At 33.4% G+C, this 16,352-nt stretch overlaps 1 protein-coding gene across 5 annotated transcripts in view; it reads right to left on the bottom strand.

The window, feature by feature from the left end:
• The window catches only part of CNTN5 (contactin 5), a 655,782-nt gene that overhangs the window by 156,646 nt on the left and 482,784 nt on the right, over positions 1-16,352 (bottom strand). For all 5 annotated transcript variants that reach the window (XM_042793009.1, XM_032991061.2, XM_032991057.2 and 2 more), the window contains one exon: positions 5,438-5,540. In XM_042793009.1, coding sequence (XP_042648943.1) covers positions 5,438-5,540 — 103 coding nt within the window. The remainder of the gene's footprint in view (positions 1-5,437; positions 5,541-16,352) is intronic.

The following is a 16,352-nucleotide window of genomic DNA, read 5'->3' as shown; positions in this document are numbered from 1 at the left end:
TCAAAAAGCCAGAAAAAACAGCATATGAATTGTAAGAAAAATATTCTGTCAACACTGTTCTCAATTGGTTCTTTTGCTTAGAATCTCTATGTGTTGTTCTGAAAAAAAGGATGCATAGAGGAAAAAAATGTATAAAACTTTTTTTTTTTTTTTTAACAAAACTATCCTTTTGGCAATCTACGTGGCCCAGAGATCTTATTTTAAAACCAAATATTGAAAATTTTATTAACCTACAAGTACAGCAATAGCCCACATCCTCTTGTTTTAATAAGAAATATGATTACTCACTCAAAACTAACTGTTGACACTAGAACAGTACAAGCTGGGGTTCTTTTGTTTGTTTGGTTTTTTTTTTGTTGTTTTTTTTTTTGTTTGTTTGTTTTTTTGTTTGTTTTTTTGTTTTTTGTTTGTTTTTTTTTTTTTTTTCCTGACTAGAGCCAGAAACCAATGAAATATGAGGTTTATATGGAGAATAAAATAGAAGCTGCTGTATGGTGTGATGCACAACCAAAACTATGTTGAGGAAAAGGCTGAAGTGTAAGGGTCAGGTAGGGTGTGTGCATTATATGCAATTTGACATTAAAAACTCTGTGTGCAAGAGTGGGTGTAGAAGAATTATTTGAAAAGGAAAGTAGTCAGCCTAAATATATATACCAGAAAAAAAAAAAAAAAAGAAAAAAGAAAAGAAGGAAAAAAAAAAAACAACTAAACAAAGTGCTAAGTTTCCGACACTTCCTTTTTCTTACTTTCCTCTGATGGCAAGGGTCTGTGCTCACTGAGGAAGGTTGTAACTTATAGCTTTTCAGGAGATTGGACAAACCAATCCTATATCATTGTTCAAAATATGAAAACTTGGTCATTTTGAGGCTTTTAAAATAACTCATATATTTCCATCTACAGCTGCTTTTAAGTCCCATATTAAAATAATAGTATTAAAATCACTTATGAGATAACTATACTTCCAAGTCAGAAAGTGTTAAAGAATACTCTGATGGTCATCACTGGAAGTGCTTCATTCATGAATATGTCATGTGATGGGGACAGAACTTAAAGTCCTTTTACCTATCAGCACCATTACTTTCATATCTTTTTAATGGGGAGCTAAATGCAGACATCAGAATTTTTCCTTTTGAAAAAGTATATGAAAAAAATAAATGAAAGAATTAAGCAGTCACTTCCAGATGCTCTTGGAAGCAAAGTCGGTAATATTTGAGAGAAAATGAAAATGGCAACCTGCTGTCACAGAAAGCAGTGCCTGAGAAATAGCATTTTTGGGGCAGGAAAGTCCAGGAATGCTCTGATCCATGTAAGTGTCAGCTGGGAAAATGATGGTTTCTTCACCAGAACTTACCCAAAGAACAAGGTCATGATCTGTCTTCTCTGATTTACATAATAAACTTAAGTTCTGACATTAAAATAATGGACTTGGTAGAAAACCAGGATTATCTGGACTACAAACAACCACCTCATTACCAGTAAGCTCATTTATTTGTTTTTCAAAAAAAAAATAGCTTTTCTTTTTAAATAATAGAAGACACAAGCAGTGAGAATTATGCTACTCAAAATCAAATATTAACATAGTGCTGGTTAGATTTTATTCTTTTTTAAATAGATATTTTGAATTTTTCCATTCAGTAAGTTTAAAAGAGATTTTTTTAAAAAAAAAAATTATGAATTTATTACTTTAACAATGCTTAATATAAATCTTAATCAGGATTTAGCAATTATGTAAATTAAAAAGATGTAGTTCTGTTTTTATGAAGAGTTCAAAAAATAGAAGATGTTAATACTTTGTTATTGACAGTGGTGGTTATTAAATTATTCTTTAAAAAATAAAAAATACTCTGTCATTAGGAAACAAACAAAAAATCAAGTGGTCTTAATAACAATGACATAACTAAATGGGTAGCAGAAAACATATCTGTATGCTATATATGTGTATATATATATGAAACATAGATGTAATCAAAACACAAGTGGTTGTGCAGAAGTGACAGTAAATATGGCTGTAAAAAAAAACTTTTCAACAAAAATGGGCTGGCATAAATATCCGGCAAAATTCACAAAGTATCACTAATTGCAAAATGCACACTAATATACAATACATTAAATTTTATTTGACTCCTCTGTCTGTCACGTCTTCTGTTATACTTCAGTAGTAAATCATGGATATATGCAGTGATTTCTTAGCCAATGACTAATGCTCATTATAAACATCATTATCTAATACAAATAACATAATTTTGACGTATTTCATTCCTATATTACTTTGAATTATTAAATAACAACAAAATCTATATATAAGTGGCATTAGTAATATATTTTCAATATTACAATACTTGTAATTGGACCAGCTACTTATTGCTTGGGTCAGAATAAAATCCTTCTCACAGAATTTCTGCCTGTCAAGCAATTAAGATATTTGATTTTAGTTTGGAGACAAAAGCTGCACAACTCCAATTTATTGAATTCCTATGGCCATAGTGACTGGTAGTTCTAAATAAACACTATTAATAAATCATTAATCTGTAACTAAAGACTAGGCTCTTTCTAGAATATTTGCCAAATGCCTACTTCAGGAAATCTCACTGGAACATCTGTCATTCTCACAATTACAGTGGACAGAGAAGAACAAGTGTTTCAGACAGCTAAATTAAAGCATGAGAAAACCAGCAACACATTGATTTTGAGACCATAATAACTTCTGTGTTATTTACAATACAAATTCAAAACAACAAAACTCAGAATGCTAAATAAAGATGAACAAATTGGTTGGTTGCTGATTCAGGTTGGTAATGGGGACCAATGTCAGTGTAACAAGAAAAGATCCTTACAAGTTAACAGCAATAAGAGATGAGGACAAAAATGAAAATTATGAAAATGAATCAGATATCTGATGCATTTTAACCTCCCACCTCAGTCTTCAGTTTTCAAACGAGGCCTGAAATGTCATTCATGTAATTATTACCATATCAGGTTGAAAGCAATTTCAACTCAGCTGATTTGATTGTTCATTAATGGCTGTGAGAAGAAGATAAGGAATGTGTATGGTAAAAATAGCTGCCCACTAAAATAGCAGCAAATAGGGTCAACTTATCAGAGAACCTTAAATTCCTTGATGTTCAGGTGGTTTTGGATTTTTGTTTATTAAAAGTTAATGCCAAATATGAAAGTGGAAATGAGCTAATTGAAGCTTTTCCTGTCAGCCTTCATCTCCTTATGTGGCTGTTTGAATAATGACTGACTATTTTTGAGAGTTTACTAAATCTCAGAGTGCCGATGATGGTATAAGTAGCTGCATTTCTTGCTTGTCAGTGATGGTTGAGAAGGACAACATGTGGCATACCTCCTCTTCACTGGAAAGTGACAGCTGACTTGTAAGCTGACAGCAACTGCAATTTAATTCCAGCAAAATGAAGAAAACAAGAACTAACACATTGGTTACTGCTTCAGCCACAGCCAAGAGTCTAAAATGGCCTCATTGCCAACTATTGACCTGGCAGAAAATTGGTTAGTGTAGCTGACAGGAGAGAGCCTGAAGCCACCAACCTCTACAGAACAGCCTTTTTCCTCATGTATTTCAGCATTTCAGGGAACGTCTCCACTTATCGCTTTTCTGTCCTCTCTCATGTACCTTTTTCATTATCTTTACCATTTAAAACATAAGACTTTTGTTTTAGCCTACAGAAGTTCTCCCCTCACATTTGCTTTCCAAAACACTGCTTACTTTTATGTTGAGAATGAATTTGCAAAAGCCGCTATCACTGCCTGATGGCTCCCTGTACATGAACTATGGTCTCTCACTTTTTGTTTGGACTGGTTGGGCTATGTCCTGCCACTCTTTCAACTTCTCTGAGCCTAAATAGATAAAATTAAAATACTTTTCTTTAATTTCTCTGTAATTATTTATGAATATTTCCTGTTGACCTGCTTACTGAGAGTATCTGTATGTTCGTCAAACAGGAAAAATGGGCAAAAAGAGAAGCAAGTTTAAGACATACCTCATCCAGCTAGTAAATAGAAACTGTTAAGAGAAAAGTCTGAACAAAAAATTCTGGTGACCAGTGACACATGAAGGTCAAAATTACTATAAAAACGTTTTAAAAGACCTCTCAGGTAGTAGATTCAGGCTTTGAAAGGTTGCTCTGAAAAACCAGTCCTGCCAAGCAAGGTGAAGTGATGATCCTCAAGAAAGTAGACTACCGTCTTAAAACTTCTGTCCTCTTACGTATAGTTCCTACTTAGGTAAATAAGTAAAAAGAATTGGTATGGAAGATATGGTGCTCCTCAGACTAACTGATTGGTGAAGTTCCTCCACAGGAATTACAAAGACAAATCATTCCGTTATTTCATAATCAAAATGAGGCTCTAAGAAACCTGTATGTGCCTTGATAAGCTATGAACTATAAAACCAAGCAGGATATATGATATTGAGCAGCACGACTTCAGGGGGTCTGGAGGAGATGTCCAAAAGGTTCTCCACTATAAAAAGGAACTGAAAATAATTCAATACAGCGAGATTTCTCCCCCTCTTCCCCTCTAATTTGATAGAGTATTTTGGAAAAAACCCTACAACCTTACCCTTTATATCTGCTTATGTTTCTAGTGAAACACCACTGATAGAACAGCTGGTTTTAGGTACATACATGTAGAGAAGAAAGAATAATTTATCTGAATCACTAGAACCACTTCTTAGTTCTGTTTGACTGTATGCTACCCTTGCTACCCTTATTCTTTAAAACAATAATGATAGTAGCTGCCACAAAAAAATTGAAATGTTATCAATTACCTCCTATATTCTGAAATCTGAATAGTGTATAGAAGTAATTTTAATTCTTATTTAATTCATATGATATAGCAAAGAGGTATTTCTAAATCCTTTCTCTCCCTAAATTAATTTATCAATAAACATAGAAAAACCCTTGACATGAATACTAAACACCTGTTCTGTAGTAGTGCTATTAGGTCAGGTAGAACCTTGAGAATTGGCACTGCCACAAAATGTGTTAGGACACGTTTAAAATATTATGCTCCTATCTTCATATATAAATTATGCGGTTTTGGGGGAAAAAAGGTATTAATCTTGTTTATTCTCCAACTATCTTATTTTGGCAGAATAAAATCTAATTTTCTGATTTATAGTATCACGGTGAATAAATGGGTGAGTCTGGTAAAATTTTCAATAAAAAAGCTTTCCACTTTTTGTTTACAAGAACATAACTTTTCATTTTGACAGTCTTTTAACTTGAATGAATTACTGTCCACAGAAATGTCTGGGCAGGGAATTCATAATTGGCTACTGAGTCAATTGGTTACTTTGAGTGTGCAGTGAGGACTATCTCTGAAAATTAAATCCAGCAAAATAATGAAATCTCAAATTAGGCATGTCACTTCTTAATAAACAATGATGTCTAATTATGAAAGAATCTGTACTTACTTGCCAAGTGCAAAACACTCCATCTTAACAGTAGTTCCCTTTGCAGCTGTAACTGTGTAAGGAAAATGGACTTCAATTTTTGGTTCATATTCCCCCATCACACCTGGAAAATAAGGAATGTTTACAATATGAAATATCATCATTTTTCCATTTGTTGAGATTACCACAGAAAAAGCCTGCAGCTTGCTTTTTGAACCTGCCCAGCAGTAAAGCTAGTAATTGATGGAGATAGCCTCATTTGATCTGATATGCTCTGCTCAGGTACAGTACATATTCTAAAATGCTCTTTAAGGTTACCATCAGCACAACAGTGAGGTTAAGAAAAAGGATTTTTTTTCTTAAACAAGAGCTAATATTTACATTTTGAAAGATTAAAGCAGGCAATCAATTGTAGAAGGGTGAGAATTTTCATAGACCAAAGATTTGTTTACCAGTGTAGTGACAATTGTGACAAATAAATCAACATATCATGCTGTGTTCAACTGAGAATCTTTTAAGCTCAGTAAAAAAATGAAATGAAAACTTGTGTACACTGATACAAACAGATATGCAGACACATACAAACCTCAGATATTTAATTTTCAATGACCCTTTAAATTTGGGAGATGATTAATTTTATCAGGACAACACACTTATTACTGTAAGATACAAGTAGAAAAACCAAGAATGTGAAAATAAAAACATTGAAATCAATAGAGTTATCTAAAATTGTTGTGGAGTGACTGACAACTTTGGAGAATTACAAGAGTTTAGGAAATGAGAAATGAGCAGGGAAGGGAGACAGATTCTATAAGGCAAGATGAGAGGTTTGTATTTGATGCGACTTAGAAGAAATGTCATAACCAACATGGCAGGAGAAGAATATGACTCTAATAGCTGTGTTCAGTTAGACAGAAGATGGTCTACTGCAGTAAGTGATACTCAGGAAGTAAAAGTTGTATTAAACAAAGTATAAGTTATTCAGATTTTTAGATGAGGAAAACTGAATAAAATCTGTCTTGTGGATGCAGTAACAACAAGTCTAGTCTATATCTATAAAAATCAGTTAGGAGTCTCCAAAAAATTCTAGAGCAACCAAATAGAAACAAGAAAGTAAAAGAAATGAGAGAAAAGAGATACATTATACAAGGAAGAGAATAGAAATGAATATAAGGAACATGAAAGTAGGGGAATATGAAATTTGCAGCTGAGAGAACACCAGCTGGCAGAGATAGATGGAAAAACAACCCACATCCTATTAGAGCAAAAAATACTATACAAGGCTGAAATGGTAGAACATATATTTCTATCCCTTCAAATATTTCTCATGGGACTCAGGAATTTCCAGTGAAGCTGTGCTCTCTACCTCTTGTTGTCCCACTGGCTCCTGCAGCTTGGTTCTGGAAGGAAGTCTAAACATATATGCGTTCAAACATGACTTTGAGGGCTTAAGTTCAGCTAGAAAATCTAAATGTGTCTGATACCTGAATCAATGAACAGAAGTACAAAATCAAAAATTATTTTAATTCAAACAATGTAATTCCATAAATAATGTGGTTTTATGAGTAGCAGTAGATTTCTTCTTAAAAAACATAATGATGCAAATATTATTTATATTATCAGTAGTGGCCCATTTTTTCCTCAAAAAGAAATCTTTGACATTGCTTTATGAATTTGTGGAGAAATACTGCCCTTTGTATGAAAATAAAAATTCTGAACCAGTTCTGTCATTAAATCTTAAAAGGTATTTTTTTTGTAGGAAAAAATAAATTAACTTTTGTGACCTGAATATTAAAGTCATGGCATCAACCAAACTGTAGTCAATTAAAATTTTCCTTAGTCTAGACTGAAATCACTCCTAGTCTAATCTGTCACAAAAAATATATTCCCACTGTTTTACACTGTGTCAATAAATTTATTAATTTAATTACACTTCTTGTGACTTCTACTGTTTTCTGGCTTTTTTTTTTGTGTGTGTTTATGATTACCAGTTCCTGATTCATCTCAGTTGATTCATTCATGATTTTATGAGATATCTGTCATATCCCCTTTAGGCAGTATCTTTTACAGACTGAAAAATCCCAGACTATTAATTCTTCCTTAGAGTGAGTCTTTAATAAACTTGTGATCATTCCTAGTGCCCATGTTGCACCGTTTCAAATCCCATTCTATCATTTTGAGATGGGAAGATGAGAACCGCACAGCAATATAGAAGCTGTAGATCTTTCTATCACAGGTTTTTTTTTTTTTTTGCCTTTTTTCTTGTTTTGTTTTTGTTTTTGTTTGTTCCTTATTGCTTTCTTCATGATTCAGTTCTATTTGCCTTTTTGCACTTGAGCTGATGTTCTTTCACAATGGCACCCTAACCTTTTTACTGCTAAAATCTAATAAATGTATTATATAAATTGGTACTGGGTGACATTATTTACTACCTATCCACTCTATTATCAGGAGATCCTTTTCAGCTCTTCACAGTCATTTTTAATTTTAAGTATCCTTAATGATTTTATATCAACAAGCTTTCCTACCTCTGTGTTAATTTACTTTCCAGATCATTAATGTGTTGAATAGTGAAGTCCTGGAGAAATACTCTGTGGCTTCACTGTCAATCTCCCAGTTCTCCAAACTGATCAGATACCCTTAAAACAGGTGGAACTTTTTTTATCAGTTGCTAATTCAAAATGGGGCTGTCTTTCAACTACTCTGAGAATTTTATTTCTTTGACAGCCTCTGATGAGTCACTCTGTCAAGAACTATTTGAAATATTACACTGTGTTACCTTGATCATTCCTATTCATATTCTCTCAGACTCTTCAGGAAAGTTGCACACAGATTGAAGCAAGACTTCCTTCTTTAAAAGCTTTGTTCATGATATATGACTGTACAGTATGATTACTGTATCATAATGTGATAAATACAATCCTACTAATTGTACTTTTCTAAGTATTTTCTATCAAAACACTTGACACAGAAGTCAGACTTACTGATCTGTAGTTCCTCAGATGATCACAGGAGTTCATTTTTTTAAAAAACCCCACCTTTTCTACCTATACTCCTTCTAGGTCTGAAGCCTGGTGAAGGAAAATGGTACATCCAGCTTCCTTCTTTATATCAGTTTGGCCTTGTGGATTTGTTTGTATTTGTAATGTCAGTATTTCTTCTAAAATTTCTTCCAATGAAACTTCAATTACGAGAACTCAGTTTTGACCAGGGAACCTCCCTAAATTCTCTTGTTGTAAACACTAGTGAAAATAGTTCATTTAGGTTTTATAATGCAGCCTTATACTCCTGAGGTGTTCCTTTAAATCTCTGACATCTCTTGGCTGTGCATACTCACCGATAGTCTTTGTGATTCAATGAATTTAGAAAAGTTTTTTTTGCCTTTGTGTAAGACTTTGTTCCTGAAAATCGTGTTGAATTGTCATATAATTAAACATTTACCTTTTTTAGCTCTGAAAAATATGCAGCTTAAAGTAGTATTAAATTATTCTTGCCAGTATTTACAAACACATCTGAGGGACAATATTCTCTTTCAGATTTTAAGTTTTTAACTTACACTAACTCCCTTTAGTAGGTGAAACCTGTACAAGTATTGAATGCTCTTTGCGAGTCATGCCATGCTTTCATACTCTTAATGAAACACTGATCTAGTAATACTTTGTACCACATCCTGTTCTGGTTATTGTTACAGGAGCAAGCTACATGCCTGCAGCAACTGGCAGAAAAATGTAGAAAAATTACTGAGCAATTGCTTGATGTCCCTATGAAAATTAGGAAACAAAAGTTATTATTGAAAAGGGATATTTTTCATCATTATTTATGATCTTTGAGACCAAGATGGTCATTACAATTGCATAGACATCAAGGGAATTATCAAGGCCTTACATTTCCACGTTACACTATAATTGCTTTGCTATTGCTGTTGCACCTCCAGGCTCTTTTTCTTTCTCAGTCTCTTTTTTGGTCACATTTGGTAATGGTAAAACAATTAATATCTGCATTTTCATTATGACTTTTGTTCATTTGTATCAGGTGCTAAAAGGAAAGTGAACTTTTAGAAATATAGAGGCCATGAGTTATGTGCATTAGAATCAATTCTCTCAGACTTGTATACATGACCCTTTTTCATGGTTTGGCTAAGGCCATAAAAAGTTCTCTCAGTCATTTTTTTATTTCCAGTTATCAAACATGAAATATAACAACAAATAAAATTGATCAGCACAGAATGAAAACATAATATATGATTTTCAAGCAGTTAAGAAATCACATAGCTCATGTGGTCTGAGCACTATAGAGGAATAGGAAGCCATTCTCAACACTCCTGTGCTCTATCTTCCCATCAAAATACCTCCTTTTGGAAAATTTTTACCTTCCCAGAGATGATCCCCATGATTCAGTCTTCCTTAGACTATTTAGTTAGTTTACTATACTCCCTACTTCACAAGCTGTACCTTTCATTTGAGTTCAGATCTGGGTATGAAATTGCTGAATTCGTGATTGGTATGAAACACACTGCTTCAAAATAAATATAATTTACCAGATCTTGAAATTTTGTCTGGGATTTACAAAGGGGTTAAAAGCCAGACTTTCCTTTTTGTTGAAGTAAATTGTACCCCTCGGCTTTATTCTGAAATGAGTCATCCCACCTTACATTTCCCAGTCTCTGGGTGTCTGCCCTTTCAGTGTGCATGAGGAGATCTCTCCACATTACAGAGGGAAGACCCTGGCTGGGTGAAGTTGAACTGAGATGAAACACTAATAAACCTTCTGTTATATCTCTGATTACTGAAAAAAAGGCACTGATTCACATGACTGTACATATCCCAGGACTAAGCACAACTTGACCTTGTTAAAATTAATGGCTTGTTAGTCTCACAAGCAGAAATGGAGCTCAATATTTATAGAAAAGATGATTTTCCTATTACCTCCTTCAGATATTTTTTTACAATTCAATTATCACAGAGCAATTATTACATATTCTCCATCCCAAGTAAGGAAAAATCTTCTTAAAATCAGGTTTAATTTTAATAAGTGGTTTCATTTAACAAGATGTTCCTCTGAGTTGGCTGCAAATCTGTGACTTCAAATCTCCACTACCCAAAGTGTCCTATGAACCCTTAGTTACACCGTTGTCTGCATTTTAGTTTTACATCAAAAACTAGAGATGACACAATTCACTAAGTCACAATAATGTGATAAATACTGATTGTGAGGTGCTCACATACCACAGGAATAGATGTAATAAAATTTCAAACATTTACAGATATTGCTATAGCTAAAACTGTTTACGTTATGCTCTGTGGGCCATTTAATGAAATGGAAGATGGAATAAGGTAGAAAGATCAGTTTCTGATTGTCAATCCTTTCAGATAAGAACAAGTGAATGAGCTGCAGACAGGATATCGGTCATTATCACTTTGAAAAGAACTGTTCTACCTCTTCATTTAGCCTGCCACTCTATGACTTTCACAACCTCAAATGAAGAGTATAGAAAAATTGTGAGTCTATGACTGTATCCACACAAGAAGACTTTTTGCTTTCTTGGGGAAAAAAAAAAAAACAGACTGCTGCAAAATCATGACACATCATCTTACTCCAGCTGTGTAGAGGCTAATATTTCTGTTCCATTAGTGTTCTGGATTTTAACTACCCTCTTGAATGTCCCAGAACATAAACTTCCATGATGGCTCCTTAAATCCTTTCAGCTAAAATGATTTTGGTTTGTTTCAAGGTGTTTAAGTAATAGCTCTTTAACTTACTTTGGAAACTAATTTTGCATGGAACAGGTTACAGGGAACACTTGAATAAGTTACTGATAAACTTTTAAGACAGTAATAAGAAAAGAATATAACATTCCTTGCTAAACATCATCAGAGTGCCAAGGAGAAAATGAAACCAAAGATTTCCTATACTCAGGAGAAAGATGAGGCACAGATTTATACTTGCCATTATTTTAGTAGCAAAAGATCCAACCCCCATATTTCAGTGATTAAGAAAGTTTGTATGAGAGTTTTGGGTGAAGTCTCTGATCTTAATCAGATGGTGTAGGAACGTTAATCCTGTTCTCTTACATCCTGGATAGTGCTCTAATGAGAAAATTATTGGGGATTCCTATTGGTTTGGATGTTCCCCTCAATTTCTGGGAAAACTCTTGAAGTATGATGAACTTGTCCTGCTGCATAATAATTTTCTAATAATTTTACAGATCAGAAATCGAGTTTCTTACCAAATTGTAATTATGATTTGTTGTGTGAATATGTATCCAAACCCAATAAAATTTTTACTAAGAAACTATGGGAGGAATGTTCATGTATAATTTCCTGCCTTATCAATAATCTGTGATGCAAACTAGGGTTGTCTATACTGTGGGTCTTTTTGTGACAAATTAATATTTAACATTTTCCCCGAAGACTTGCACCATTAACTTTCCCCAAATATTTATTTGGAAGAGAGAGCTCTCAATATACACATTTACAATGACAGTAAATTTAGAACACTAATCAAATTAATTCAAGAATAATGATGATACCCACCATTACATTCTGACTACAGCAGAAATTTTCAATTAATTGGGAAGAATTTATTGACTCACCTGCCATTAATCTTATTCTAAATGGAAGGATGAGTGCTTGCTGTAAGTCTCTAAAAATTTACTGTGGGAATGGCTGTTTTATGATAACTGTCCACAATATTCCTTCCACTTAGAGATCTCTTAACGAAGTTTTGAGCTATAAATTTTTCTTTTGAGAATCTCTAAAAATGCTCATTTGAAATTGGATTCTGCAATGCACTGAACAGTAAATTACCAACAATGTTTTTATATGTTACTCAGAAAGCAAATCCTATTACGTATCACTGGATAGAAAGAAGTCTTTCCCAGAGTCTATCTTAATATCAAAGAAAATTTAGGAATTAATTTCCTGTGAAAAAGTATTTTAATGAATACAGTACAAGAAGGGAACACACTCTTCTTTAGTTTACAACTAGGGCATAAGATGCTCATGTACTTTTAATTATGGAGGTATAAATGGAAAAGAAGGTCATATTTATTTAAAACAAAATGTGTAACTAAAGCTTAAACAAAACATTCCTCTTCCCACTTTAAAATCCATCTTTATATTATATTCCATTTCACTAGTCCCATAGTTACTCTCTGAACTCTGTCCAGAAAGCCCTTTCTAGAAAGAGCATTCCTATCTTGAAATATTTTAAAAATTAGTTATTTATAACTAATAAATATTGTGTATCTATGTCACACATACACAAGAGATTTCTATCTCTCTTGACATTTTCAACTGTAAGTGGGTGTGTTATGACTGAAGTCAAGGGAACTGGGGCCAAACTCTAAGGATGTGAAAGCAATGAGGTAAGCTCAGAATAAGCAATGAAGGGAGCAGTGGTATTTTCTCTACTTCTTCAGATGACAGGTCAAAATTTCTAGTCTACAGTTTGGGCTGCAGAGATCTCTGTTTACCTGTGTTTCAAAACAACAAGCAGTAACTGTGACCAAGACTTCTGGCTCTCTCTATGTAAAGTCTTTACCAAGTCATAACCTAGACTTCAATCCATTACATTTCTCACATATATGTAATTTAGCATCTCTTCCTCTAAACCTATCATATCTGGCATTGGATGATATCAAACTTCATCCTTTGTACATTCAGAGATGAGTGAGGGCATATGAGTGGCTTATACACAACATTCCATTATGAATATTTGTGCATATATAGTTGTGTGGAAAAATAATAACTTGAATGCTTTCACTCTGTATATAGATATTTTTTCTGAGCAGCCATACACACCAAGAAAAATCAGGACTTCAGTACACTACACAATATTCCATTTTGCTTGAGAGGCCTAAGAATATGAGTCAACAAAAAGCCAAAAGAACTATCATTGCTTTTTTTTGTTCCATTTTGTTTTTACAGGAGAGAAGATTGTGCTGAACTTGGCACAAGAAGTCTGTGGCAGATTTCTTTTAGGCATCACTGGCCAATATTTATTGTTCTTTCTTTCGAATTATGTGCCGTTCATCCAGGTCAGGTTTACAGAAGCTACTCTGAAACCTGGAAAATATTATTTAATATAAATGATCAGGAGGAAGATCTAATTTTCACAGGGTTTCTAGTTATATTCCTGATGGCCTGTTCACAGTTATTTAAGAACCTAATTTCTCCTATAGTAAATGACATCATTGTATTTCAAATATAACTTAAGCACCATTTTTCTTGTAACCGGCAGTTCTTTTACAGGATAAAAACAAAATATCCGCTTTTGAGTTAGGTACCGAAAGTGTCAAAACTGTTGCAATGTCCACAGAGGAATTTTTCATTTGGTTCTGTTCAATCAAGACACAAAGTAGTGTTGCTCTAATATTCATTGTTATCTAATTAACTGGAAAGAGCTTCCTAAGTGGGAAATGTTTTTCAGTTGAGACTCCCCATATAACCATGCTAATTTTATTTTCTCAATAAGAAAGATCAAACTAACACTAACATTTCTCCTCCATTAGTAACAGCTGTTGAAATACCCATTGTTCTAGACCCAACAGCAACAAAACATCCTTGTTATAAACTTACTTCAATCTTAACCTCAAGAAAAATTCCTGCTGTTCACAACCAAATTATTTCACTATGTTGACAAGTACATCAAACTGACAATTCATTCTTAGCTGAACATTATGCCATACTCCATGATTGCAAAGCAAGCAGTCACTTGTGAATTTGTATCTAAGATCCTGAGACAGTAAAATACATGACATTAGGTATAACTGTTCTTAATAATATGATAACATTTGTAACTATAAAGGTTATTTTTGTTATCAATTTGCACACATTTCTATTTAGTCCCCATTAATTAAAATATTACTGGTACACTCCTGTCTGAAATCTTAATAGCTACAGTTTGTTGCAAAATCATTCCTAATCCTGAGCTGAATTTAGAGGAACAGTTTTTAATCCAGTTCATGTATTTTATGCTTTGTATACTCTGTATATGGATCAGTTAACTCTTTCCTTTGTGTAATAGTTTCATAAATCATGAGGAGGAGAAGCAAAACAAAAAAAAAACACATGCAGAACAAGCACATGTAAGAACTAATTCTTGCAGATGTTCAAGATGATACATGTCTAGAATATTAAATTACTTTAATTAATTAAACTTAATTTCCAGCAGATAATGTTACTATAAACTAGTGGGAAAATTTAGCAATTAAAACTCCTTGAAAGAGATTATCTTAACAGAGCTCAAGTAAACTAAACTCAAAGCAAACTGTTTCACAGTATAAGAGCTCCTGTTCTATACTGGACACTGGAACCTAATATTTTCCAATTCTTTCCTAGTTTCCTCCTGAAATACTCTCCTGTTTTCAACTCTTTTGTATTGTCAAAAGACCATCCCAGGATGTTTTTTCTATATTTTTTTTAGGCTAAATATTCTATAAAGAGTAGAGTTCTTTGAACTATTGTGTGCTGTTTGACAGCACACTTGAGCCATGGTACAATCCCTGTAAAACAATCTGCAAAGGGTTATTTTGAGTCCTCCATAAAACTTCCTGCCTATCTATAAATTTTAACTCAGAATTTTAGGTGGAAGGACTACTGGTGCTGACTGGAATGGATTTTCTAAATAGAAAGATATATTACTACTTTGGAAAAAAAAAAAAAAAAAGCAGAACCGACAACATGCTCCCTGCCCCATTCTATTATATATATGTCCTTGTTGTTTTTTTTGTTTTGTTTTGTTTTGTGTTTTTTTTTTTTGTTTTTGTTTTTTTTTTAATTAAAATAAGATTACATTACGGTTTTGTAATCCTGACTTTCATTTTTGACAACTTTGCAGTGGGTTCTAGGCACAAGAGCCAGAACAAGACAGACAAAATTTTTTCCTTCAAAATACCTGTAAGCCATGAAGGATGTATTTTTATTAGAGAAAAGCAGAGATTGTGAGATTACTTTTATTTTCAGTTTCATAATGACCCATCATTGAAATATCTCACTATAATTTTAGGGGAGAAACAACATATTTATTACAGGAGTAATGCCTGTCCAGGGACATTGCAATTTTATCAGCCTATCCCTGGAGCAGACCTTGTGAACTTTGATGTCTCTGTCAGTGATATCAGTCTCTGCATAATGCTAGACATCAAACTTGATTTTGCCCAGACAATTTGGCTCTGCTTGAAAAAAATCAAAGTAGGATTATTTCAGGTTTGAGTTCTGCCCTGGATCATGAGGAGGCGCTCCCACAATTTCTAGCCAGACTTGTATAGTTTTTATGGACTTGCACAATTTAAGTATGAGAACTGGACACTTAAAAAATTAATTTAATGAACTTGCAATATAACCCACATGAAAGACGCAGCCTACAAGCTTGGAAACTCCAGAAAACCTGGCAGGATTAAGTCACAGCAGGATAAGTATCTTCAGCTCCCATTACAATCCAGGTATGCTTTGTGTCTTCTAGAATCCAGCTCCATATGAATAAGCACATTAGAAGACAAAACTAGTAATGTAAGAAGGAAAAAAAAAAATCTGTGCATTTCTGGAAGGGTAAAACTGACAGATCATAAGTATTAGAGGTAATCTTTAAGCAAATCTTTTTAATGATAATTATCAGTTAAGTAACAATCAGCATTCTTCAGGGTAGGAAATGGTCTATATCTGTGAAATTGCTGATTTAGCTCTCTTTTATTTTTATGTATTATTTATTACCTTATTAACCTATACTAGACATTTTTACTGCTTAATTTTTACAATTGGGAAATTAGTATGACTTCTTCCAAACTTGTCTTTATGTTGGGAAAGAGATCATTAGATAACACAGCGATGTTCAAACAACATATCCCAGAGTTCAACCTGAATAAACACATGCAGAGCACATTCCATCATGGAAAAATAGCAACGAACATACTTAATACCTTGACAACTATACATTC

This window comes from Tyto alba, unplaced genomic scaffold, assembly GCF_018691265.1.
Source record: "Tyto alba isolate M040663 unplaced genomic scaffold, T.alba_DEE_v4.0 Super-Scaffold_2, whole genome shotgun sequence".
In the NCBI taxonomy this organism is placed as follows: Eukaryota; Metazoa; Chordata; class Aves; order Strigiformes; family Tytonidae; genus Tyto; species Tyto alba.
This window is presented reverse-complemented; position numbering and strand designations above follow the sequence as displayed.